Source organism: Lichenostomus cassidix, chromosome 12 (genome assembly GCF_008360975.1).
Source record: "Lichenostomus cassidix isolate B80296 chromosome 12, HeHo_3.0, whole genome shotgun sequence".
Lineage (NCBI taxonomy): Eukaryota > Metazoa > Chordata > Aves > Passeriformes > Meliphagidae > Lichenostomus > Lichenostomus cassidix.
This window is the reverse complement of record NC_139493.1, coordinates 12,153,281-12,181,159: the sequence shown is the minus strand read 5'-3', so window position 1 is coordinate 12,181,159 and position 27,879 is coordinate 12,153,281. Positions and strand designations below refer to the sequence as shown.

At 41.0% G+C, this 27,879-nt stretch overlaps 1 protein-coding gene across 6 annotated transcripts; it reads right to left on the bottom strand.

Moving 5' to 3' along the window:
- Positions 1-152: 152 nt before the first annotated feature.
- On the bottom strand, positions 153-23,794 carry TASOR (transcription activation suppressor). 6 transcript variants are annotated; one of them, XR_014854743.1, is made up of 24 exons: positions 23,290-23,794; positions 16,960-17,105; positions 15,742-15,834; positions 14,863-14,935; positions 14,511-14,602; positions 14,004-14,162; positions 12,823-12,950; positions 12,130-12,161; positions 11,370-11,475; positions 10,825-10,928; positions 10,612-10,715; positions 10,315-10,387; positions 10,096-10,170; positions 8,994-9,710; positions 7,496-7,938; positions 6,471-6,609; positions 4,715-5,640; positions 3,907-4,029; positions 3,184-3,343; positions 2,494-2,602; positions 2,165-2,343; positions 1,920-2,078; positions 1,358-1,560; positions 989-1,109 (listed from the first exon to the last, which is right to left on the bottom strand). XR_014854743.1 is itself a non-coding variant. In XM_085072705.1 (23 exons), exons 1-23 carry the CDS (start codon positions 23,678-23,680, stop codon positions 724-726), a joined length of 5,091 nt encoding a protein of 1,696 aa, XP_084928831.1. In that variant the 5' UTR covers positions 23,681-23,793; the 3' UTR covers positions 153-723. The 6 variants fall into 6 exon arrangements, 4 of the variants coding, with proteins under 4 accessions (XP_084928831.1, XP_084928833.1, XP_084928832.1 ...); XR_014854744.1 differs by lacking the exon at positions 989-1,109 and adding an exon at positions 1,194-1,283; XM_085072705.1 differs by lacking the exon at positions 1,358-1,560 and having other exon boundaries at positions 153-1,283; positions 23,290-23,793.
- Positions 23,795-27,879: the final 4,085 nt, after the last annotated feature.

Genomic DNA, 27,879 nt, shown 5'->3' with positions numbered 1-27,879 from the left:
GATAAAAGCTGTGAGGACACTGATAGAGTTCTTACACTGATGCCACAGCACAGAGCACCAAGTGAGACACACAGATAATTGCTGTGCATGAAACCAAGCTTGGGTGTTCCTCAAGTACTTGGCAAACGATATAAAAACCACAGACAAAGCAATGTGTTAGCAAGTCCCTTGTGCATTAAGAGTTTATTTGATTTATTGTAATGGAACTGCGCCATTGGTTACTCTAATTGAGGTATTTAGCCAAAATCCAGTATATAGTCATGAAAATAAGTACACTGCCTTAGAGCTATGTAAAAACATTGTACAAAATTTGTGTCAATGTCAAATAAATACATTAATATTTATGTAAAGAAACGTGACTTGGATACTCTTACAGTTAAAAAAAACAACTGTCTCTCACATATTTTAGGCAAACATTCAGCTTTACATTAAACAGACCTCAAACTGAAGCCTAGGTAACAGGTCAAATACAAATGTAGAAACTTAAAAGTGCCAACAAACAAGGTAATTCAAGTACAGTAAACGTTAAAAAATATATGTATTTATTTAAATTTTCAGATGGTTCCAACAGGGACAGGCATTTGGGAATTTAAATAGAACATGAAAACATCTGAGATAACAAGAACAAGAAACATTTTGTTCCAGAATAAAATAGAAATTGTTAATCCAACATTTTAGAAACTGAGAAGTCCACAGCAACTTAGAAAAAGAGCCTTAAAGAGTTCATTTCTGTTCTGAATATGGCCTGGAAGAATCACAGGTGCTATCCCAGCCACCAGGTGATGACTTTTCTGTATCCATGCTCTGACTGTAGGCAGATAGAAAATAATTGCTCCCTTCTTGGTTTTGATTTGCAGAAGAAATTGGGTATGTTGTTCCCAGGAAAGTCTGATGAGTGAGTACATTAAAATGGCTGAATTGATGGGACATGTTTAATTGTCTGCTATAAACCTGGAAGTTACTGAAAGGAGTCAGTTCAACTGAATTGTGTTTTTCTCCTTCAGCAGAGCATGCTGTAGAAACTGGAGTAATTGGCTGTTTCTCTTCCAAGTCAGTTTGATAAGTCTTTTCCACAAGGCCCGTTTGTGCTTCAGGAGATAACTCTGTAACTGATAAGCAGCTTTCTTTAGCATCTACTCCATGTGGGCCCTTGGCCTCTGTCTGCAAAGCTTCCACATGAGTATCATACTTAGAGGCATCATTGCAGATTTCTATTTCTGATAATTCATCCCCTGAATCCAGAGACATGTCCTCCTCATCCTTTTCATCCTTTTCTACAAGAACTACATTAAAAGAGAGAGAAAGTCCTATTCTATTGAAATACAAACTTTGGTTAAAAAGGCCATACACTACTCACAGTGTTACACTTCAGGTCTGCCAGTCCAATAGCATTTAAGTCTTGGTCTTCTGCCACTCGTGTTCACTTACTCAACACACACACTTAACCCTCTGTGGGAGTGTCCAGTTACTCGGTGCTAAAAGCTTCTGCACATTGTGTTCATATTTAGTGCTGGGAAATCCCAACTCCCAGCTCCAAAGGGGACAATGTCAAAGCAGCATCTAAAGTTACACAGCAGGTGAGTATTTGATCAGACAATTAAAGGAGTACAATTACTGACATCTCAGTACAGTCTGTCTACTCTAAGTACACAAAGCAGATAGATAGAAACAAGTTTATCCTGTTCCTAGTCTAGTGCCTCGAATACCATGTTAGCCTGTACTTCTGTATTTAAGATCTCCCCTAGTGCTCCAATCCCAGCTGCTTTTCCCCCATCATTTAAAATAGAAAAAGAATAGCTTGAGAGTTGGGTTTTCCTTGCCAGCTGCAGTGTTCCTTGACCAGAGTCAAGGCACGCTGTCCCAGGCCCTCCCCCCACACAGGCAGTTTGGAAAGGACAGTTAAGTGTGTTTGACCTTACCTGATTGTCTTTGGTCAGCACTGCAGGGAGGAAGGTGGTTCTGCTCAGTAACAGAGTCCTGATATCCAACGAGGCTTTCAAAGTTACGCATGAAGTCATCAACAGCAGCAACCACTATGCCATTATCAACGTAACTCGAGAGCGTTTTGAGATTCTTTTCTAAATACATAGAAGAAGGTTTTGTGTTAATATTTAGTACCTATTATTAAAAAAGGGAGAGAGGTATTCATGAATGTGGGGTTTACCTGTTAAGAAGACAACATGTCTCTGTTGTATGTTTTGAGCCTGAAGTCTGATAAGACAGTCTAGTTCTGGAGCATTTCGAGTTTGAGAATCACAGTTATGGTAAGACAGAATGTCAACCAAGTGCTTCTTTTGATAGGTGTTCAGAAGGGTGAGCAGGTTCAGGGCATTGGCATTCATCCTGCAGTGGGGGGAAAGCTCACTATTAGAAATGACTGATGTAAGGTCAGTCCAAATATCAAAAGACAAACGTAAGTTCTATTTAAGTGTGTTTTGGAGGGCACAAAGAAAGCTGAAGCATTTTAACAGCTGGTATTAGAACCTTACTTACCTCCCCAGCTCCTTCAGTTTTTTTTGTATTTTGCAGTGGACTTTCCACTGCCATTTCCTATCTGGGGTATTGAGATCCTCCAGAAACTTTAGGAACTGTTCTAGTTTATCTGTTACGGAGATACGGAATAAAAGTTACATTCTGTGGCATGCAGACTGAAAATACTGCTTCAGTATATACCAAAAGCTGGTTTCTGTTTCCATCACAGTACAGTCACACAAACAGCAGCCACTCACTTCAGGTTTTCTTCCAAGCAGACTGGCCAACAACAGTATCATAAAACTGGGCTGCTTTTCTACACATCAGGTGCCCAGCAGTAGTACTTAAAAGCTGACCTCAGTCATACATGCTCTGCCTTGCTCAAATATTTCAAAAAATTGTAACTTCATTAACTCTTCTATTTCAAATAAAGAAGTAGCATACATAGCATATTTGTGGATGGAGGAGTAAGGAATAAAAGGTTCCACAGACATAACTACACAATGTAATACAAAGGGAACACAAAATCTCCCTGTTCACATGTTCTTCAAGAAGGCCAGTGGGGTGAGAAATAAACTGAATTAGTTGAAATTCTCAAAGAACATCACAGAAACTGGAAGACCTGAGCTTTTACTGTGGTGAGTATGGGACCTCTCAGGAACTGAAATGTCAGGATTTTAGTTCTAAAGCTTCCAGAAGCATCACACCTACCTGTAGTGATAGACTCTGGATTAAGGACAGATTCATCTGACACAACAAAACCCCCAGATACAAACAGGTCATTGTAAGTGCGGTTTTTCACATCATCCAAACTATCGACCCCTGCAAAGCTGACACAGGAGAGCCTCTTCAGAGTCACCAGGCCAGGGATCTGTTTGAAACATTTGAAACCAGAGATGTAGCCAGAGGTCACACAGAAAAAGGAACTACGGAACTCTCCTACCTACTAATGCCAAGCACCAATCTTCAAAACACATTTTCAGAAAATTACTGTTTCTTCTCTTGCCTGGAGAGGTGCTCTCTCAGCAACCTTACAATAAGATAAATGGACATTGAGCACTTGGAATAATATTACTTTCTGTCCAGCACAGGGTCTCAAGCCCCAGGTGTTAGGAATAGCTCAGATAATGTGAGCACTGCCTTCCCTGCCTGTCAGAGCATCACAGAACCAGAAGGAGAACTACTCAGGCCTCTGAGCAGCTTTACAACTACTAAGAATAAATATGCATTAGCATGTGCATGGAGGTGGAAGAAGTTATGGGTAAATATCAGAACAAGACCATTTTTACCACAACCATTTTGTCTCTAAACAGCAGCTAAACACAGTACACACAGCACAGCCTGTGCTGCGAGGAAGCAGCCTTGCTCCAAGTAAGCTCATCTCACTATGGACAACAGCTCTCTGTAGCACACATTTACTTACATGGGACATACCTTATGGATGAGGCTGGCAATGTCTTCATTTTGGATAATGATCATCAGTTTATCTGAATCAGCTCTTATTTTAAGGAACTGCTCTGGATGGCACTCTGTATTACCTAACTTTATAAGGTATTCCTACCACCACAGAAAGAGGAGACAAGGAAAAAGTCAATAGGTACTTTGGTAAAAACAATCCCCAGATGACACCCACAGCAACAAGGTTTTCCATTGAAGTGAATCCCAGAGGCTTCCTTTTGTTTCCCATACATTAATCAGAAGGATGCAGCGACACAGAGATTAGCTATTTCAGCAAGTCAGTCACTGCTGTCGAATCACACACACATGGCCAACTGACAGTGTCTAACAGCCTGAGTTTTCAACAAAAGCCAGGAGTTTTCAACTTTCATCTTACACATTTAACTACAGCAGAACAGAGATTTCTCAAAGTTCCCTCTGCTATTAAAAGTGAAGGGAAAAAAACCCAAAGGCACACACAGTGACTTTTCATACATTCTTTCTAAAATGTTAAGCTATCACATTTCTTCGCTTCCCTTATCTTTTCTTCTGTAAGGCCACCCCCTGGCAGGATCTTCAGAAAGGACCAACCTACAGCCTGTTCTGTTTTCCAGCTCTAAGAAAAAGACTTACCTAAAAGCTAAATATAAGCAAGACTACCTCAAAAGCTCAAGGAAGAAATGGGACAGGACAGCCTACTTTCACAATTCACTTTCACAGTGAAAGTGAGTCCAGTTTCATACAAGTGGATTTAAAAGACATTCTGTTCTGACACTAGAAAGAGGTTGAACTGAAACAGATTTACCTTGATTTCTCTGCAGAGAACACTTTCTTCCTCTTCATGAATATAAAATTTGACAGTGTTTTTCCCTACATATTTAATAATTTCGAACAAATTGTTACAGACTTCAGGTTTTAAACGGCTTACAAAAGCAGAAAAAGCTGGGTGAGTTGAAATGTTCATATTCTCTGAGGATTTCTGAGTCTTTTCTGGTAATTCCATCAGATCACCAGCAGAAGTCTGATCCTCTGGTTTAGCACTCCCATGATCCATTTTCTCCTTCCCCAGGGGTAAGCTTGCTGAAGGCTGCTCATGAGAATGCAGCTCCTCCCCCAGGTGATTGCACAGTGGCGCTGGCAGCAGCGCTGTGTCACTGTCCCTGCACACGGCCAGCGTGTCAGGCACAGGCCTGGGGGCAGTGCTGCTCACCACCTCTGATGCTTCAGGACTGGAATAAACTGGGGGAGTCTGCTTCATGCATGAAGAAGCCAAAATAACACTATTCAACTTTTCACTCAGGGTCTCTATATATTCTTGGACAGACACTTCTGATGACTGCAAACAAATGTATTCAGAAAGTCTCATCATCCTCTCTCGGGCAGACAGGACTGGTGTGGATATGCCACTGACATAAGAAATGTTCTTTTGCTGCAAAATTTCTTGAATCTTTCTTGCAAAGAGCTTATATTCTTCTAATAGTGTTGTCTCTATTACTGCACTAATGGAATGCTTAGCTGTAAAAGGGTGATCTGTTAGCTCATACTGATCTTCAGGTTTCTCCACTTGAGCTGTATAATGTCCATCTTCTGCTGTCCCCTTTTGTGTGTCTGAAAATGGAGAGCATGGAAACTGATAATCAGAACTTCTCTGTCGATTTACTACCCGGGGGTCATTAGGAAGTGCATCCGTTGGTGGTAAGTACTCCAGTGGCTCTTCTGGTGATTTCAGACCTACAGAATTCATCATCATCATCTCATGTTTGAAAGTCACACACAACTGATAAACCAAAACCTCCAAACCACAGCCTGAAAACAGCATTACTGTTATGCCTCCCCCACCAACCAACTTCAATCCAAAGACTCGTACAGCCTGCTGAGGTACAGAAGCACAGTACATTTAACAGCTCCTAACACAGTAGAAGAACACAGTCCAAGTCTGCTGAAGAAGCAGAAAACAAGTAGCTTTCCCAGAGATAACATATGATTAAGCCTAACAGGGTAGGCCTCCATTACAAATTAAAATTTAAATTAAAAATTGAACAGGGCAACATATTATTCAAATATTTTCATTTGCTACTAGCTGAAAATCCACACTTTCAAAAAGTTTATTTTAGACACAAATGACCTTTTGGAGTTGGACTACAAAACAAGCTGCATCCAATCTTGCAATTGTGAACACAAGATTTTTTTGCTTAAAAGGGGAAGTTATCAGTCAGATTGATTACTGACAGAGCTTCAGTGGTGCTGCAAGGAGTGCTGAAAGTCTCTCATAACACCAATTCAGTTTCTTTCACCATCCAAATTCAAAACTATAGTTTTGTTTTTAAAGCATTCACATTTCTAATTTGTGTCAATAGGAAGCCAAACCAATAGTGTGCCCCAATATCTCTTTTCATCCAGTAGATTTCTGTATTAATCAAATACAAGAAACAACTGCATAGGCTATAGATGGGCTTTTGTACCAACACGTGATCCAAGAATGGATCGATGAAAGATACAAACTTTTAGAACATGTTTTCATTCACTATTTGCAGGAATAGAGGTGTTAAACCCCATCTTACCTGTAATTGGAATAAGTTTCCAGTCAATTCCAGCTTCTCCCACATTATTTGAGGAGGCATGTTGCCTGCGATAGCCATGTTCTATTGGTGCACTACAACAGGAACTGTAGTCTTCAAAAGCACCCCCAGTGCTTGCTTCCTAAACAACAAAATGCTCATCTCAAAACAACTTCTTTTGGTTTTGCTCATAAAGCTTTTACATTCCAAGAATTTGACAGAAAGAACACACCTGAGTTCACCAGCAGACTGACAATTCAACACATCAATCAAGTCCAGTTGAACTTGGAAATGTTTCCATGAGGTACTTGCCTGGTCTATCATGAAATAACTAAGGCAGTCCTGAGCACTTTCCTTACAGTATGGAAGCTGGGGGTGGCAAAGAAGAAAGGAGGGGAGAACTGGCTGCTCCCTTGCTCCTTTCAGGCTGTTGTCTTGGTACCTGACCGAAGACGTGAGATGTAGGCACTGCCTGCAACCAGTACTGGGCCCTTAAACAAGCCAATTTCATCTCACATTTCAGATGGTTGGAAGCAAAAGAGCACAGAGATTACAGGTAGGACAAACTCATTCCTGCTCTATGACTCAGAAACTGGGCTTTGTGTGTAAGTACCAGTAATAGAGATCATGGAACAATTACTCCTGTAGGGTAATGAGCTGGAGCAAGGAGCTGGGGCACTGTGACCCCTAAGCACAAGGGTGATCTGCCAGATGTGAGCTTTCAGAACTCGTGCACAACACTGCACCAAGAAGGCACACAGAGAGCTGGGCATGCAGTGAAGTGCTCAGAATTCTTCAACTCTCTGCTCCTGATTTATTACAGAAAAAATAGATATAAAGAACCAGGAGCACATGCTTAAGGGTGAAGAAAATTTCCATGTATGTTTCTACCAAACAGAAAAGCTTCTTCACCGAAAAGTTAATACTTGTCTGTGTTTACCTATGTAAAAAAATAGACTGGTTTTTTCCTTCAGTCTCATTTATAAAAATAGTACTTTCATTGCCAGCATCTTGGCAGTTTCACTTACTTGTAAATGCAGTGTGTGTTCAAGGCCTGCTTCATCAGGTGGGAGCTGCAGACTGACATCGACTCGATAGGGCAAGCATGGCACATCAGCTTCCAGCATGGCTGGGCTCTCTGGGTCCTTGAAGGTGACACTGTCTGCCTGAGCAGTGTTTGGAAGCTCATGATCATCGTTGTCCTGAACTGGAATGTATTCATATTCGTATTTTTGCCTCATATCTTCTTCAATTTCCTCAGTTCCTAATGCTAAGGCTTGGTTCACAGACTGTGCCAGCGAGGTGTCCCAGCGGCCTGCAGAGGCTAAGGCCTCCAGAAGAGCCTTGATGAGGCTGTGTTTGTCAGCAGCAGCAGCGTCTGACACATCCGCCTGCCTGAAGTCACTCTCGCGGCCACCGTGGTCAGAATTCATTGAGAACACAGAGTGGGGGGAATCCACAGCTCTGCCCCCTTGGAATAGGGTGAGGGGGGAAAAGGAATCCATTACTAAGTCTTAAAATAAAAACACAACCAGATCCCCCACAAACACCTGCCACTACCCACAGTATCAGCATCTGAGACTTTAGCATCACTTCATATGTACACATACACTTATTTTAACAAAAATGTAGAAGTGCATTCACCACATAGTCTACATTAATAATCAATGAAAGACCTTTGAAAGTTCACAAAATTCCAAGCAGGAATCCCAACTATAAAGCCTACCCTTTGTTTCCTCCATCCCTACATGCCAGTCAGTATCTTTTGTCCCCCTCAGAAGGACAACTAAGATCAGTCACTTCATCCTTCAGTGACTCACATACACGAGAGAGACTGGTACTTGATGTAAATCCCCTCTCCTTTGTGTCACCCTGCTCCCCAGTTTTCCCCCTTCTGCAGGAGGCCTCTATCATTGCCTTGAGAAAAGGGTCAGGGAAACATAAATCAGAGGTTTTTTTTCTGGCAGATCTTAAGTCGGAAGGCGTCTGTGATACTTCTCTGAGGGCTGGATGTAGATAAGTTCATGTATAGAATCATTTAATCTTATTGGATTGTTCCCTTTGTCCCACTACACACATTATTGGCTATTTCAAAACATAACTATGCTTCTTCCCCTCAATCTAAACTTCTTAGGAATTATATAGGGTATTGGAGCCATAAGGAATTACAGCAAAACCTAAAGCAAACTCTGCAAAAGACAGCATCAAGTCTGCCACAGTGTTCTGTAGTAGAGTCTTTGGACAGCTCCACAGCTAAGTGAGCTCTTTGAAAGTCTGCCTTCTTTCCAAAGAGGTACAACAAAAGCAACTTCCATGACAATTCCCATTAACTTGTCTCCTAGAAAATGGAAACCTGCAAAAAATAAACTTAATCTCTATTGATAGATCTCAGGCCAATGTTTAAATGAATCACCATGCATAAAATGTCCACAGCATGCAAAAAATACTTCATCTATAATGATTACATGTTAAATATGCTTTGAATAACAATGTTTAAAAATGAACTCTTACCAAATATTTTCTCACCTTCATAGTGACAAATATTCTCTGAGGGGTCACTCATTTTTAGATATTTCTGCAATTTTTCAGACTGTTTTTCCAGCTTTCTTTTCAGACCACTTCGAATTCTGGGGTCTTCAGAATCAGAATCTCCACCTACATTTTTCTTCCTACACTGGATCAAGTTAATAAGTTCTTTGAGTCTTTCAGTATCATAATCTCCAGAAGGAGGCAGTTTTTGTTTGGCAGCAGTGGCTTCATATTTGGAACGGTTTCTTTTCCCACATTTTGCCTTGGCAAAGTCAGAGTAGTCTTCTGTGGCTTCATAATCTGAGATGGGACTGAACCGCTGAGGCTTTCGATTCCTATCCAGCAGTTCCTTAGCTCTGGACACAGGGAGCTGATATGCCTCACAACCAAATACATAGTTCTGCAAGCAGCTGTCAAGGTGAGCTTTATATCTTGGGGCAGAGTACAGAAATGTTTTCTCATCCAGCCGTGATTCATACTCATGTATTATAAATTCTCTGCCTCTTCCAGTGCCACTGTAGAGTTTTTTAAAATACTCATATATGTACCTTTCCACAACAACATTGAAATCTGCACTATTGTCTTTACGAGACTGAATTACAGCATAATGTAGAGACTGAATCAACTTTGGGAGATCTGGAATGATTTCCTTTTTTTCATGCAAAACCGTGGTAGCTGAATTCTTCTGTGTTCCAAATGGAACATTTTTTTGTGCTGCCATAGGAGAAAAGGGAATCCACAATTAAAATCAAACCATGAAGCTATAAATAAATATTCTGTGTTAGCAATATTCTGTGTTAACATGTATTGGGTGAAACACAGTTTGGAATGACCAGGAACAAATAATTCAAAAGCCAGGGAAGCCATATGCAATTAAGAAATTTCAACTAAGTTTTATTTTCTCAAATATAAACAAATGAACCTACAATGTGTGATATTTGCTTTTGTGAAGAAACAAGTATTTCTAAATACCAAGAACATGACCACAACCAATGCAAACTCTTACTCTTAGTTCACACTGACTGCAAACACTACAAAGTCTTAAACAGGATATCATCTGTGTTCACATAAACCTGTACACAACAGTGAACAGACCTACCTGAGTTAATTACACCTCTAGGCTCTGGAAACAGAAACAATGCATGAAGCACACGGGACCGTCCAGTCTGGTGGTCTAAAACACAAAAAAATAAAAACAGTATAAAAGGAGAGGACCACTGTGCTCCAAAAGATAGTCTAGTACCCAAAAATCCACCCCCTAAAGAAAACCCGAAACAACAAAACCAACTCAAATCCAAAAAACCCAAAGTATGCTTACCATAAGGGGACATCATTTGCCAAGGAGAAAGAAGAAAAAGAAATCCTCTGTCCAGAAGTGGTTTCACAAGGACCTGTTTTCAAGCAAAAAGAGCCAACTGCTTCAAAGACATTTGCTCACTATGAATACTCTTCCTGACTGTAAGATAATTCTGTCTTGGGCAGAGAAGTGCCCTAATACTTAAGAATATGCCAGCTAACGAATTCCAGTGAGATCGTGTATCTTGAATTATGCCTCAAATTACTAACTAGTAAAATTATTTTCAAAAACAGGAATAGTCAAATCTGTTGCACTCACAAGTTTCTCTTTCTCTAGTTTTTGGAGTAAACCCTCTAAGTGACTCCCAGAACGGGACTTCTCCACAACTTCATACAGGCTACAGAACATGCCATTCTTCAACACTGATATGATACAAGGGGAGAAAGAGAAGGCAAGAAAAAAAGAAACAAAATTGTCATTCAGAAAATTTGAAAATTCTGAATTTAAAGAAATTAAGCAGTAACTATTTACCTTCTTTTCCTCCATGGTAAGTTTCCTTTAAGAACACTGCTGGTGAAATTTTTTTCTTCAGCTGATCAATGCTGATAACTTTTTCAACCTCAAGCTTCTCAGGACTGGAGAAGAGGGTGGGGGAGAGATTAAAAAAAAATAAAGACCTCTTTTTTTACTTTCTATATTCCCACCCTCATTAACAATATAAGTACTAGTAAATTCATGCTCTTAAGAAAAATTTCTCTGGACTATCATGTGAGCCAGTGGTGTTTTTCTCCTGCACAGGATTGTATGTCACTTCAATAGAAAAAAAAAAAATGAAAAACCAAAAAAACCACAAACCCCCAAGCAAGGAAACACCATAGAGCAGAGAGATGTTGACAGCTGTGTGCCTGAACTAAAGAAAGTTCTGGACATGCATGGCTCGAGTTTTGTTTGACCTATTTAAGGCACTTAGTCATTATTTTAGATTTTAATCTGAATATATCCAAAATTCACCTGTCTCTAGTCCAGAGAGTTTTAACAGCACAATACTTTAAACTTGTGTAAATGGCAATACTCACAGCTTGCATGGAAGGAAAAGTCGTGCTGCTGATTTTAGGGAAACGTGGCACACAAGTTTGCCTTTATTCCAAAGCTGTCCCCTCCACAGTGTTACGTTAGATTTCTCTACATTAAGATGCAGAAAGGAAGACTAAGTGAAACCACTTGCCAGGTGGGACTGAAAGAAGGGGATGCTGAATCTCCAAAACCACTTTAGGGAAAATTTCATACTAATACCAGACCAGACAATAATGTTAAAAGGTAACAGAAATGTTATGCTTTGACCTGCTCTGAGCAGAGTAAAGCAGGTTGGTGTGTTACCTACACCTGTCTGTAAAAGCACACCAGATATTGATGCCAATATCTGTGGAACAATCCTCTTTCCTCACCTTAACTGTCAACCACTTGCACACATATTAATTTGGTTTGAATGAGGTTCCAAAAAAAGCATGACAGAGGATCATATTATTTGAAGTGCCATTGAACAGGAGATTCAGGAACTGAGTATCAGTTCATACTACTCTGTAAGTAGGAAAGGAGGGAAAAAAGACTTTTGATTTAGTTCACTTCTGGTTCATTCTGATAAAAGAAGATACACATTAAGGTGTCTGTTTGATCATCCAGTATCAGGAAGAGATTCCTGCAACCAGCATGGCTCAGGATAAAATTGAGTTATATACTCAGCCAAACTACACTGGTCAAACATAAAACTACATAGGCAAAACCATCAAAACCTTCTCTGACTGTATCATAAAACCAAAAAATGGAAGTCATTCTTACCTGTACTTCTATCTGTGTTGAAGGTGTTTGATCTAAACAAAAGAAGACAGACAGAATGACTAGGCTGGAACAAAGAGTTTTGGCCACTGATTTTAACACCAAGGATACTTTATCAGTCTATCAAAACAGCAAGACTGGTAATTCCCTCTCTAACCTCAAGCTATGACTGCTGTACCATCTTGTACAATTTTAGATACCTCGATAACTGCTTTTAGCACCTCATAGTGCAGTCCCCACATCTGGACTCCTTCCTATCAGCACAGGTATCACACTGACCTGTGACCAACCAGCCATCTACATATTCTCTCCACAAGCAGTGACACCAATGAAGGGTTTAGAGACAAAATATACAGAATATTATTTTAGAATACCAAGCAAGATAATGCTGTGAATGTTTTTATGTCCATGAATTTCCTCAGTTAAGTAAAAGCCCTCACTATTTGTGGATTCCACCTAGGTAGAAGGCAAGTAGGTGGAGAGAGCAGCAGAACTGTTTCCCACAGGGGCCACCCTGCTGCATGAAACCAACTGTGCCACCTCTTGCTGTGCATTACAAGTATTTATTATGCTAAGTCCCTGTGACACATCCATTCATTTCAGCACTGCTCATTTAAATCAATTCTAAGCTACTGCCAAGAGCTATGAATTCTTCATGCTACATGCAGACTTCCCAAAACTCATCTCCTAGCTTACCTTGAGGGGGGCACAAATTTTGGTCCTTGTACCATGTCATCTTTGTAAGTAAATGAAACAACAGCATAAGGACAAACATGTCTTGGTCTTCGCCTGATCTCATCAAAGCCATATTCATAAAAATAGTACTGGGAAAAAGAAGTGACACAATGTTAAATCAGGAGTCTGGAGCAACAGTCAATTTCTTCAGAAGCTGGTATCAAAAATAATGCTCCTCTCATATCTACTATAGAATACAATCAATTAAGGTAGTTTTTTTACCTTTTCCCTCCTTTATCAACCACTTAGATATGGACACTACTCCAGGAGTGAATCAAGAATGAAAAAATAATTTTACAACATTTACTTGAAAGTATATTCTTGGTGAGAGAATGGAAAAGTAACAAAAGCAAAAAAAATTCATAGAAAAGTAAATATTGCAATGAGCTTTGGAGTCGATCCTTAGTTCAGTCACAAAATTCTTATGTAAAATGTTAATTAAGGCACATTTGTAATGAGAAATGAAAAAATACATTCATTTTTTAGCCATCTGATTCAGTGCCCAGCCCAGTGATTTACAGAAGACAAAAGAAGTTGTTAATATTGAAAAGAATGCTTTCAAGTAAGGATCCTGAAATCTACAGACTTGGTGGAATAATCTGACTGCAACAGATTACTGCAGTAACAGAGAGAGAACGCCTGGAGGAACATAAATGCTTGGAACTGAATTGATTCTCTGCTCACTCATCATGTCCAAACCTGAGAATCCGGAAAAGGAAATAAAAGAAAAAAAAGGGAAAAAAAAAAAGAAAGAAAAATACTGTTCTTTCCTAGCCTACAGCCACTTGTACTTTTACACTTCAAACTCCCCATATTATTTATCTCCTATCTTCCCCAGTCTCCATTCCAGCTCCCATGTACATTCCCTGGCTATTTCCTATTCCACCTGCACCCTAATCTGAAGGAGCTACTCGCCACAAGGCTCCAGGAAGGTACAATGGGAACAGGAGAGGCTGACATGCTGTTCTGTGATTTCTAATGCAGGCTGCTGTGGGCTACTAAACACCCAGCTGCAGCTTTCCAGGGAAGCTCAGGGTTTGCTGTATCTTCAGTGATTTTATCTCCATCGTTTCAGAAGTTGTGTTTCAGAAGTTGTGTTTCTGAAGTTTTTATGTAAGAAGGTAACACAGGCTCAGCCTTACCTGGGTCAGTTCGTAGGCTCGATAAGCCAACAAGGAGGTTACTTTATTTGCATTCTTTGAAACATGACACTCGTGCTTTGGGGTGGGATCTAACACACTCTTGGCTGTTGATTCCATTGCTTTCATACCAATGTGGTCATATATGCTTTTCATTTTTCCCTGTAATAAAGCAGAAGAATTGTAAGCATGAGCTTTTTCTTGAAAAGTGGCAAACTGCTTCAAGTACCAAAGAAAGTAAGAGCAAGGAAAATAAAACAGGCCATTAGGAAAGCCACTTATAAAAGTATATAATTTCCATACTTTTAAACAAAAAATTACATTTTTGCCTCTTATAGCAATTTATTATGCTTAATTTAAGCTTAATATCAACATTGGATTTTAAACCTAGTAGAGTTTTAGTTTCTATATAAGCAGATCATTGTACAAGTTAAATGTAAGTTAGGTTAAAACCACCTGTGTGTTACCAGTTAGCAATGTAATCCTTCAAGAACAGCAAGATAAAATTACCTTTATTATTTTAAAAACAATCACATCTCCAGTTGCTCCAGATTCTAGAGGATTAGGCTGCAATAAATCAGCATACTTGGATATATATACACCTGAGAAGAGTATAAAAACAAACCAAAATGCATTATGCTGAATGTTAAAACACTATTCTCTTGGGAAAGAGAATTTAACAGAACTAGTCAAAAACAGAGCTATGAAATAATGTCCTGTCTATTTCTTCTGCTAAAAACATCTTGCTGTGATATCGCTCTAGTAAGTGATAGAAAAAGGACTGGAAGTTTACACAACTGCATCACATTATCTGCCAACTAATAGTCAATAACACCAGCGTTTATATTCAAAAGATAATTACCCATGGAAGGGCTGCCGAGAATTGTGATTCTGGAGTGGCCAACCTGCAGCCCCTTTTCACATATGCTCTGGATCTAAAGAGAACAGACAGTTTTTTAAGCAAGTCTATTAGGAAAGCCAGGATATGAATAAAACAAATGGTGAGAAATGACAATTACAGACAAACAAACCCCCAACCCTACCCTTACAAACAGAGGCGAGACTACTCTGAATTCTCAATAAAACTGTTGAACTGTGCAAGTCAAATACTGATAGGGAGCAGCTCCACAAACTCACCTGTATCTTAGAAACTGTTTGTGAACATTATTTACTTTTACTACAGAAAAATTTAATATTTAAAACAGAAGTATACCTGCCAAATGATTCCATGCTTAAGAAATCCTGGCTCTGTAATAGCACAGAAATTCCCTACCACTTTAATTTAAAGAATTTGACCAAAGAAGAGACAGAGAAGACAATGTCCATTTCCTAATATTACAGGTTACCTTGTTGATGGGAAAAAAAAAAAAAAAACCCCACCAAAACCCAACTGCAATGAAAACACAAAATATTCCTTCTCAATTAAAAAAACTCAAACACAAACCCCATAAAAACTCACATGCCATCCAGAAACTCTATCCTTTTATTTATAAAACAGAGCCTAAACCAGAAAAGATACTCTACAGAGAGAGGTAAATGGAGTATCTTAAACAGCAGGGAATAGAGGACTTAAATGGTGACATATAAGATCCCTTTCCCATCCTTCTACACCTTCCAGGGCCGAATTTTGCAAAAGTAACTTTAAGATTGCATCAATAAAAAAAGTGTGAAAAAAACCAAAGGCCCAAAACCTCTGAAGTGATAAAGCAGGCACTTCTCCTGCAGTGGTGCATTTTCCCACCTGGCACCGATCCACCATGAGGAATGCGTAGCTTTCCGAAAGCTCCTTCTCCAGGCGCCCATCGAACCTCAGCTCTCTGCGTTTTTCTGTGAACTGTTCACACACAAAGCTCTTAGCACAGGGAGACAGAACACTGCTGGCACAGTCAAGTGGCAATGTTTTAAGGCCCCATCTATGTTAGATGCAAGTGTACAAAAGTAATCAGAAGATAATCCAAATGAAACTATTATATGCTATAATTCAATTTTAAAAACATTATACCTGTGGGAAATCTAATTGGGTTAATCTGCCCAAGTATTTGGTTTTCTAACAAAGTGACACTCTTCAAACAAACCTGTGCAGTAACACTTTATTTGATCTTTGTAGCAGAACTAGCTGGAACCATACAGCCTAATGCCTTCCATATCAATATCTTTGAAACCCCAGAAATAATATGCCTTTCTCTTTCTAAGAGACAGATCTCTCACACTGTGCATGTACTTTTGCACATGCACCTCACTGCTACTGAGATGGTTTTTACCAATATTTCTTAGCTGTAACCATGAATAATAATAATGTTGTAGAAACAGAAAAAGCTTCCGTTTACTTTATAACTTGAAGATAATAATCACACCAAACAAATTATGTATTCAATTACTTCATATGTGAAGCTTTTTGACACTGGGAATGAAAACTTCATTTCAGAGTGATGAGAGCAAGCCAAGATGGGATTTAAGAGACAGCACATAAGGCACAAGAGAAGGGCTTCAGCCAAGGTGCTCCACTTACTAGTTCAGTAATCAGCTTGTTCAAAGTACTTCTCGGAAAACAACAGAACTACAGACTATGAAAACTTAGTATCAGGCATATATTTTAATCTTAATTTTCACAGGAAACATCAGTCTTGCAAAGATGACACGAAAACACCATTCCAGGTTATTAAAGTACATAAAAACTTTAAAAATTTTTGAAAACTAAAACCACACAGAAATAAGTGGTGCCAAATACAATTTTTTCTCTTTTAGTCTCTTTGGAGTATCTGGCAGGTAAGAGTTTACAACTACACAGTAATAAACCTGCCTGAAAAATAGCTGCTTACATTTCTGGGGATGTGAGTTTGCAATTAAGTACCAGCCACATAACTGAAAATAATCCCCAGGTCTCTGCCTCTAGATAGAGAAGAAGTACTGTCATTTGACTGGTACTTTATTGAGAAGCAAAAGCCACAAATATACTCACTTCCTTTTCCAACAGTTCACTATGAACTAAGCTGGCTCTCTTGTATTTAAAATTGGACACTGAACTTGGATCCAAGTAGGAAGAATGCAGAATCTTCAAAATATCATCAAATTCTCGAGAACCTGGATGTACTGGCTGAAAGAGTGCTATAAAAGAGAAGAAATAAAATAATTAGCACCAATATACATGTGAAAACATCCAAAATTTCCCAGTTCACTGCCAGTCTATGCATGAAGACAAATGGTTTGTGATTCAATTCCAAATACAAAACACCTAAAATACCTGGAAAATATGGACTTTAGAAAGTTGATCTTAAAATTGCCTAGAACAATAGCATCTTTAAAAAATCACATTTATGTTTTTTTAATATTACTCTTAAGCAGCTACTAGTTCTGAGAAGTTTGTCAGGGAAGCACCTCAAGTCTGAATTTACCCCTTGAAAAACATCTAACATGTACTGCAAAACACTGTAATTAAACTTTCAGAACTGTAATTAACTAATTAACTCTTTTAATTACGAAGCAGGAACAAATTGCTCTAATAAAAACCTCAACAACAGTTTCATAGCTTGGCCTCACTTCAGAACTATTATGGGGTTTTGCATTTGCTTATGGCAATTAAGCTAAATCAGAAGAAATCCAATACTATTTATTATAAAAGCTCCTGTTATTAAAAACCCCACTGCCTGTGCTCATGCTTGATGATGTTATCCCTAACTATAACTGCTTTAAAAGGAAAGCCCTTCATCTTCTGTTGTACAAATTCCCTCCTGGGCAAAACTTTGCCTGAGTTCCCAGAGGGAAACATTCATGTCCCCAAGCTTCTTTATCTGTGTTTGGGTACCAAGGTGACAAACTGATTAGAGAAGCAACCCCAGAGTGAGCCAGCAGAGAATGGGAGGGCAGATACTGACAGCAGTGGCTAGAAAATTAACACCTCTGGGGAAACTGAACTAATACGACACAAAAAGTGGGTTTTCTCCTCAGGGTATCTTCCAAAACACACAAGAAAAGTGCAGGATGTCTACTGTAGTTACAACAGTTAAGAAGAACTACAACAGAACTAGTCTCACCAAAAAAAAAAAAAATCTACCATTACTCTAACAACAAATTAAATTTGTCTTCAGAGTTTATTCTCCAATTTCATTAAATAATATGGCAGTAGATTTAGACAGCAATCCTTCCCTCATTTGCAGAACAGATTTACTGCATAAGCCTAAATATAAAACAAATGTTCCTAATGAAAACCAAACTATTCTGGGTTATCTAGTGAAAGCTGCACACTTTAGAATGCAATACCACATCTGCAAACTCAACTCAATGATTCCAACACCAGCATCAATAAGCATGTGATTTTTCAAGAGCGGAAGTTATGAAAGTGACTTAGAAACCATACTTATGTAATGTCCTTTTTCGAAACCACGCCTTCATCCTTGAAAAGCTGACAGCAATATGAGAGGGAGAGAGAACTGAGAGTGAATGGCATTCTCAGCTTAGTATTACTGGGACTGAATGCTCTCGTACTGAAGAGAGAAATGCTTATTAATAGAATAGAAAACAAGCCCAGGAAAAACACCCTCTGTTCTATCCCAGCCCCAAACACCTCTTGGGCACTACAGCACTAAGGTTTAGTAACTCCCTGTCAGAAAGATCTGGGGTTCACATGCTGCCAGCTCCTCAAAAAGGGCCAGTGAAGGCAGAAGTTTATCTGTGCCAGCTGTTCGACCAAATTTCCTGTTTTCTAAACACTGTGTCCCGTGCCTTATCCCTTTTCCTCCCTTCCCCCAGGACAAATGCTCAGTAAAAATCAGCCTCTCACTTCCACCTGGAGCCCAAGTAAGTGGAAAGCACTGCAGGGTGAGCTAGAAAGAACCACCACAAACCATACACAATGTCTCACCTACTTTCCCAGATGCAAATCTAGGAAGAGGCATATTATTACATCAGTTAAGATCCTGTCACACATACAAATACTGTCAACTATGTTCCTATTTGTGTTTAAACATCTCCTGCTTTGTGGAAAGCCCTGAGGAGCAAGCTGAGACAGACTTGCCCAAAGCCACGTTCTCCTGCTAGGGAGAATCTACATGAACTACTGTACACTTAGTTCTCAGTACATGTATGGAAAAGCCCTACCTATTCCTTAAATTACATAATGCAAAAAATTATAAATTTATTTTAAGATTGTTGCAGTTTTTTCCTCTGGAAGTTGAGGCACTGCAGACTTCATGTTCTTAATCAAAACCTGGAACACTACCTCGTGAGGTGAGCAGCCAGGCCATGCTTTTCAGTTTGTCACTTAAGCTTTGATGTTCAAGGGCAGCAATGGTCCAAAATGTGAATGTCACCACAGCATGGCCTGAACCTCATTTTAAGGAAGGAGTTTAGAAACAAAACAAAAAACAAAACTAAAATATAACCAAAGAGAAGTACTAAACTAGACCTTGTACAGCAATTATCACAGCCTGTGCTCCCAGGCAAAACTTGACATTACTGAGCTCATTTCCAGTCCCACATCACTTCAAAGACCAGCAGTGTGCACATACTTATCTTCCAGGCTCACTGTACAAAGCTGATGGGGGTAAGCTGCACCTTTACTGACTTGTGTTAATTAAACAGTAATTAAAGCAAGGACTAACCTGCAGCATCCTTGTAACACAAACCAATTGTTGTGGGGTTTGCTGGCTTGCTCTGCATAGGTAAAATTAATGAAATAAAAAATGGGTTTGTTCATTCAGCTTCTACCCAGGGCATTGGAACATATGTAATTATTATTAGGTGGAAGCTGAGTTTAGCTAATGAGTACTAATCAAGGGACAGGGATGGACTGGACGTTTGGATGGATGTTATGCCTGAGAGGCTTTACTTTTCTTTCACAGCTGTCTGATGCTTCAACTTCAGAACACTGACAATGGAGTTAGTGGGTTTGGCTGCTTTCTTTTGAGTCAGAATGTGATGAAAGAGCCATCCTCCTTGTGAAATCCTGAACAAGCTTCCAAGTGAAGTAAATGACTGATTTTCTTATCAGCTAAATTGGCAGAACGTTAGCACTCTTCACACACGAGTGCTCCTGCTACAAAAACTCCACTGAGAAGCACCCTTTTAAGTCTTCATTTTTTCCAGTCTTCATTTTTTAATACTAAGACCAAAAATCTGTGTTGTTAATGAACTGTAACATTTTTACCTTTATGACTTTTTCACCTAAAAATGTCTTTTGCTCTCAAAAGGTCTGAACAGTTACCAAGTTCAAGGACTGACAGAGTTCCCCACCTGGAAATATCATATAGCAAACAGTAGATGCACATCTCTACCAAAGACAATTAGAAGACAAAAGACAAGGGAAAATGATGAAGCAGAAAAGGGACAACCTGGACCTTCATGCAAGTATTGCTGAGAGTTTCATGGGTAAAAGCAAGACCTTTTTGCCCCACTCAGCCTCAGAAGCAGCAGTTATTTGCTGCCTTGATAGGCTTTGGAAATAAACATCCAGCTTAGCTTTAATCAACAAGCAACCCCTTAAAGGCACTGCCTGCAATGTCAGCACCATTTGTGGAGTTATCGTTTGGTAAGGGGATCACTCATATAGTTCAGCAACTCGAGTGCTTTTATATAGTGCTTTATCCTTAAATTTGTCTTCCTAATCCTGTGCAGGATCTCTGAAGTTTCAAGCAAACTTGGAAACCTCTGAAGATCTGACAACTGAATTAGAAGAAGCCAGGACAAGCCTGAAGATAAACAACAGATAAACTGCTCAAGAGAGCCTAACACCATTGCTAAACTCTATGTACCTAGTAAACAAACCTTCAAGAGAGCTCTGAGGAAAGCAAATGCAGGCACACCTTAAAAAAGTGTCGCAGCCAAGCTTTCTTTCACTTGTTTCTTGAATTCCTATACTAGGTGAAAGAATGAGGAAATCAGAAGTATTCTCTGTGCCAACTGATCACAGTTGTTTCTAAGAGATATCTTTCTTTCAGATTCATTTCTCCAGATTGACCAAGATTTCCGTTGACTTTCAGTTCCTACTTAAGTCTCCAGAAGAGGAGATAAATTCCAAAGGAGTTAAACAAGCAGCTAAAGCCTAAATTTTCTAGGATATTTCTCTTACATTTTTGCACATAAAGCCTATATTTTCTTGGCTGTTTCTCTTGTATTTTTGCTTTCCAGATTCAATTTTTAATTGCTTCACTACCAAAAATTGTTCCTGAAACATATTTTGGTGTTTAAAAAAATTAAAAATCCGCCAAATAAACCCCACCTCCAAACAAACCCAAACACCTCTGACAAAGTCATTCTGTGCATACTTTGTACACAGCAGCTAAGCCTTCATGACCAAGGCAGAAGGTATCTCTCAGAATGGTATGTCCAGGAAAGAAAGGGTGGTTTAAAAAGCAAAACAAGGACAATTCCAAGGCAAGGAAGGATGGAGGAAGCTTCCATGTGTATTGCCTCATGCTAGGCTTCAGAATCGAGCCAAGAGAGCTCTTCTGACAAAGACTGGTGGTATACAGATTATTGTGCAATTTAACAAAATGTATTTGAGCACTGGCAGTAAGGATACTGTAAGCATGTGCCACTACAGCATCAGATGATCCATGCAGTGCTGATCTTCCCGTCCAGTTCCAGAACTGACTGAACTGCATCATTTTTCAAATGACAATAGAAATCCCAATAGAAATTTGGTTGTCCTCAAACTGCACGTTTTGCAGCCCATGGTGTGAGACCAACACTCATCAATTGTAAGCCCACAAGCCCTATGGGCTGGAAGGAGCAGGGTCTGCTTTGAAAGCTTTGGAAGCTCTATATCATCAGATTGATTAAAGTGCCCAACAACCTTTCTGCAGGCTGGAAGGGAAAAAAGGACAGCTGCACTAAAAGGTAAGAATGGGCCAAATGACCTTGACGTTAGCAAGTCATTTTTTGAAGTAAGATTAAGAATGGCTTCCTCTTCTAACCTAGCGGCCACAGAAGCCTGAGGTTTGAACTACACAGCCTAAAACTTTTTGCACACTGCAGATGGTTCTGTATAGACAAATGATGAATCTGATGACCTCGAAAGGTATTTTGCAGGTTTTCATTCACACTGGAACCAAACGCTAAAGAGGAACTTCAAATATCACTGGTTAAATACTGAACAATTCTGAAATACATTTTAAGGTATTCACATGTAACCACACGTGGGTGTGACACACAAGTCACTTCAGTTGTTCATGAGGCACCACGTTATATCCAGATATTTTTCTGTCAGATGGATTATAAGCCACTTTTTTTCCCTAATCAACCCAATTCTTTTTGCAATGAATCTCTGCCAGACTTGTATCACCCCAAGGCGGGGTGGCAATGGGAAAGAATGGGAAGAAAAAGGGGTCATTACTGCCAAAAGGACTTATTCCCTTACTGGAAGGAGAAAAAAGACTGGATAATGAAATAGACCTACCTTCATCTCTTCCTTACAGAAGAAAGCATTTCAAGAAGTTAAGATGTTACACTCTTCTCTGAAGAACAAGAAGCCTACTCAAACAAGTATTTTTGTGATATGGACTAAGTTACTGACTCCATATTGCAAAAGGACAAGAACTGAGTTAAGTTTCAGGGAAGCATCAGACGTGTCTTCAACTCCACTTAACAAAGTTAAGCAGAAACCAGTGGAGTCTTGTGAAAAGCAAGAAATACCACAGGCTTTTAGAAGAGATAGTCAGAACCATTAAAAAAAAAAAAAAACAAACCCTGGACACTTGGAAGCAGAACGCTTCCAATGCGAGGCACGAGAACGTGGGATGCTCCCTTCCTCCCTGCAAAGAACTTGCACCAGACAAGAACAGCCTTCTGCGTACCATCAATGAAGGACAACTCTGCTCAGTGTTTGCTCAGTCTATCCTAACCAGGATTACACCCCTCTCCTGCAGGGAGCAGGTCAGGGGGAAGAGAAAAGCGAAGCATCTTCTCTGATGTCGGCGTCAGAAGAATCACCTTCTCCACATGCGAATGCACCTCCAGAAGCAGAGCCAAGATCAACTCAAGCCCACCCTGATCGCATCCCGCTTCGCCTCCGTTTAAAGCAAAGGTCTGAAATCCAAGCCGAGGTTTTTTGTTGGGTTGTTTTTTGGGTTTTTTTTTATCCTTGTGACAAAATAAAGTGAGAAAGAAAAGAGGAGGGGTAGGGAAAGAATGTAAAAGGCTGACACTAAAATGGGCTCCCCAGCAGCCTCGCGAGTGCAAGCCAGCAGAGCCTCCTCCACACCCGCAGCGCCTGCATGCACCGTGTGAGGTGTCTGAGAGCTGCCTGATGAATCGATGGAGAGGGGAGAGAAGGGAGGGGAAGGGAAGGAACAACCTTTCTTTTCTCTGCTCTTCCTGGGGATCTGAAAGTTCCTCCTAACAGGCTGCTGGTCTTCTGGGGGCTTAGGGAGAGGGGGCGGCCCCCCGAGCACACCGCTGGGCGGCTGCTGCTGCCGCTGCTCATTTGCCGTCGAGATGCTGCTCCTGCGCTGGCTGCTGCTACTGATGCTGAGGTTTGTGGGGACCTTGTCCTCTGCAGCAGCAGCAGCCACCAGCAGCGCCTCCCCAGCGCTACCGCTCTCAGAGCGTCCGCCATTTTGTGTGCTGTCCTCAGCGGCTGCTGCTCTGTTACTCTCCGCTCCGAGGACGCCCGCGCTGGTCTTCTCCGTCCGCTGATGCTGCTCCGGCTCCATCTCGCCGCCCCTGGGGATCACGGCATCCGCCATTCCCTCCGGAGAAGCGAGTCCGACAGCCCGTGCCTTCCACTCTCCCCAGCACAGCGCCCCTGCCCAGCGCCAGCAGCGCCCGCGCCGCCCCGGCTCCCCCTCCGCCCGCCCGCCTCACGGCAGCCCCCGGGCCGCCCCCGCCCCGCCACACAACATGGCGGCGCCACGGGGGCGGGGCCGCGCCCGGCCCGGCCCGGCCAATCCGCTCGCGGCACACGTTACAAATAGGGGCGCGGCCGGGGAGCGGGCAGCGCCCACGCGGTGGGGCGGGACGAGTTCGATTCCCATCGCCGCTCCCGCCCACGGGCACCGCTCGGGACTAGCCGCTCCCGCCGCTCCCGCCCACGGGCACCGCTCGGGACTAGCCGCTCCCGCCGCTCCCGCCGCTCCCGCCCACGGGCACCGCTCGGGACTAGCCGCTCCCGCCGCTCCCGTCCACGGGCACCGCTCGGGACCAGCCGCTCCCGCCCACGGGCACCGCTGGGGACCAGCCGCTCCCGCCCACGGGCAGCGCTCGGGACCAGCCGCTCCCCACAGCCGGCCCCGCTCGGGACCCGTTGCCCTCCCGCCCGCGGCGGCACCTCCTCCGTGCCCGGAGCGGGGCAGCGCGGGGGCAGCGGGGCCGCAGCGCTGCCGGGAAGGGCGCAGGCGGCACTAGACTCCTGCCCGCAGCCGAGGCACGACTGAGGGAACGGGAAGGGGAAAGGGAAGGGGAAGCTGCCCTCGGCATTGCGGCTCCGGGGCGCTCGGGTGCCAGGGCTGCACAGCCTCTGTGCGCCACCTCCAACGCCAGCTACAGGCTCACTGCACTGAGTGACAGCTAGTACTTCTTACTCTCGGATTCAAGGGGTTTTTCCAAGACATTGGACAAAATGACAACATTTCACCTTTGAAGAATAAAAATACATTATTAACCATGAAGGGCAGGCAAAAAAAATACTCCAGCAGGATGCTTTCATGGTCTCATAACGAGTTGGAACAGCACTAAATAACTCCTGTGTTGGAGGCTAGTATCAGCTCAGAAGGTTAACATCTATTCCTCCGCAAGGCTCGCAGCTCCTGGTACTAGAGTGATGTGAAAACGTGAAAGCCAAAGCAAAGACCTTTGGCAGCTCCAAGGAATGCACTCAGTGAACCATGCCTGCTGAAAATGACCATTCTTGCAGTGCCCAGGAAATGCACATACCAGACAATTAGTTTTACAAGTAACAACAGGAGGTCTTTATGCTTGCAAGATATGCAAGGAACAGATATTTTAACCTGCTCCTTTTATTTTATTCATCTCTTTTTTTTATTAGCTGTAAATCAGAAAATACAAATAACCTCTCAGCTCAAAAATGACCTGATGCTAGTGTTAGCCTCCAGGGTGTTAAAAGAAGATAAGTCAACCATTATTAGTTCTTAGAAATGTTTGGGGACCCAGCAAGTTTAAACAGGGTAATTAATATATATAATTTACATAAAATACAGAAACATAACACCAAATATTCATCTAACTGCAGAAACATGGTGTTCCATTGTCCAGAAGCAATAAACCCCACAAATGCAGTGTTCATTCTATGGCTAAATTAAGGCAGGCTCCCTGAGAACATGATGTCCTGCCTCTATGAAGATTCAGTGCAGGTAAGGAGAATATTACAGAAGAGTTGATATATTATTGAAATAATTTTGCCATGCTTTACCTTGTCTAAATACAATTTCCATATACAAGAAAAAAAAATGGAAATACCAATCTGGATCTATTTAAGGCTGTGTTGATCTATTATACATTTCCAAACATGTCAAATTGCTTTACTAGTTTTGAACTGGCAAAGCTGCTCAAAACCACTTTCAGGCTGTGCATGTGTTCAGTACACAACCAGTTCAGTTGATTGGCATTTGGACCAAACAAAGTCTGAAGTCTTGCTTATTTACTAAGCAACACACAAAGAAGTTTTCCTCATTTACCACTTGCTTTAACAAGACATGCCTTTGCAGTTGTAGAGAATTATTCTTATGTATTAATTAACCTAAGTCTGGGAGACATCATCACAAAAATTACTAGGTCCTCATTGATAAATGCTCTAATAATTCCAGATCACTGCACCACACTGTGCATCTCAGATCCCAACAGACATCAAACAGGTACCAAGAATCCCAGTTCACAAAACAAAGGCTCAGCGAAAAACCACCATAGGAAGAGGTTATTTGAATACTCTGAAGTGAAATAGGTGATAAAAGTATGTCATCTTATTCTCTCTCTAGTTTCTGGTTTCTGTGGTTTTTGGTACTTGCCAAGCATTCGACCATGACTCCCAGGCTCCCACCAAGTGGTTTCCCACCCCACTACAATGCAGCTGCAGATCCCTTTGATTCTGAAATCAGATTATTTTAACATATTAGTAATACACATTTAGATCAGATTAACTGCCACAAAATGAGACACAAGGGAGGGTTGTATGCTCAAGGAGTAAACTTGGGTGCTTGCTCCAGACATCACTTTGGTATTCTTTTATGAAAGCAAATATAGAAATTTAAAAATTAAATTAGAAATTTAAAATTAATCAATCTGAGCATAAAGTTATGGTTTAATTTAAATAACTAGAAATTACTATTTTAGTTTCCATCGTTACTGTAATGATGCAAAACACATCTAATTTCTTCAAAAGTTTAGGAGTTAATTTTGTGCTGACTAAATTCAGGTTCCAGCAGATCAAAGATAGGAGAACTGCATAATTAATCTTTCTTCCTAGACCATGCAAAGAGAAGAAAAAACCTTTGGAAAACTCAGAAACAAAACCGAATTTACACACTTGGAAAGAGCTTTAGTATCATTTACCAGCCATGGAGAAAATACGCCTACGATACTAAAAGGTGAGACAAAATGGAGCAGTAGTCTTGGCCTAGCTCTGTAAAACCAGGAACTAGTAGCAGAAATACACCTAGTACTTTTCCCTAACAAATATATGATCCACAGGTAAAAGATTGAAAATATCTACTTGTATTTTTAAATGTTTTCATTTAATAATTATTAATACGTTTAATATCTTAGGCTATTTTAAATTTAATGCAATCAAATCAGCTATGAAACTACAGCATTATTTCCAACAGATGGCAGCATCAACTTGGAGACCATATTACAGTATTTTAAAACCAGTATTCCTGATTTAGCAGCATTAACTATGGAAGAGCTGCCCATTCTGGATCTGAAACCCCCTTTTAAAAGGAAATAAATCTTCTTCCATATATGTGGAGCTTGGTTTCAGACTGTGTTAGATCCTGGGAATCAAGATTTGGCTGTTAAGTGCCAGGCAGTGTCAACATAAAACATCAATTTTTTTTAAAAAGTGCAATCCATTAAACTGCTATCTACAAGTCCTAATGTAGCTTTCAAATTCTAGAAATTCTGTGAAATTTCAATAAACCTGGTTGCCACTTTCACAGAAGCATTCCTAAGGCAGAAGCCCGTGTTCAGGTGGGTCACGCTAAATAGGAAATACATTTTCTACCCTGCAGTTTGGGGCAGGGTATCCTTACCCAGATTCTGGCAACTGACTGACTGATACTGAACTTGATAGACCTCACACTTACTGTTCTGCTGCTCATAATAGACTTCATGTTCCAGGCTGTCATCCTGGCATTGTTCTTTTCAGGGCTGCAGAGTAGATCTAGGGAAACAAAGGCCACAGACAGTTCAATTTTGTGTTGTAGTCTCAGAGGACCCACACAGAGAGTTCAGAGAGTTCCAAGGCCATTCTCTTTGCTTACCTTTCATTCTCAGTCAAGACACTCTCTGCTTTTACCTTTGTTGCTTCTGGTCCATCAGGTCTTTTATAAGCTCAGCTACACAGGCTGACCTCATCAGGAGCAGAAGAGCAAACAGGTTGCTGAAATTTGTCATCAAGGGACGAATCTGCCACCTCAGACTACTGACATCCTGCTCTTGAGAGCAGGACACCTCATCACTCACCCTTCTGCCAGAGTGTGGCACCCAGAGAGCTCTTAGCTCAGATTTGGACAAGTGTCTGCATCCCTCTCTTCATTCTGCCACCCCCTCATGGTGATGATGGAAGCACCTCAGGCTTTTCACTGCCTCTTGCCTCTTCACTGCTGCAACATCTCAGACTCCCCTCTGCACACCAGGATTACTAACTGTGACACTCACTTGTACATATTTATGTATATTACTCTTCCTCTTTACTTCACACTCACAATTTTAC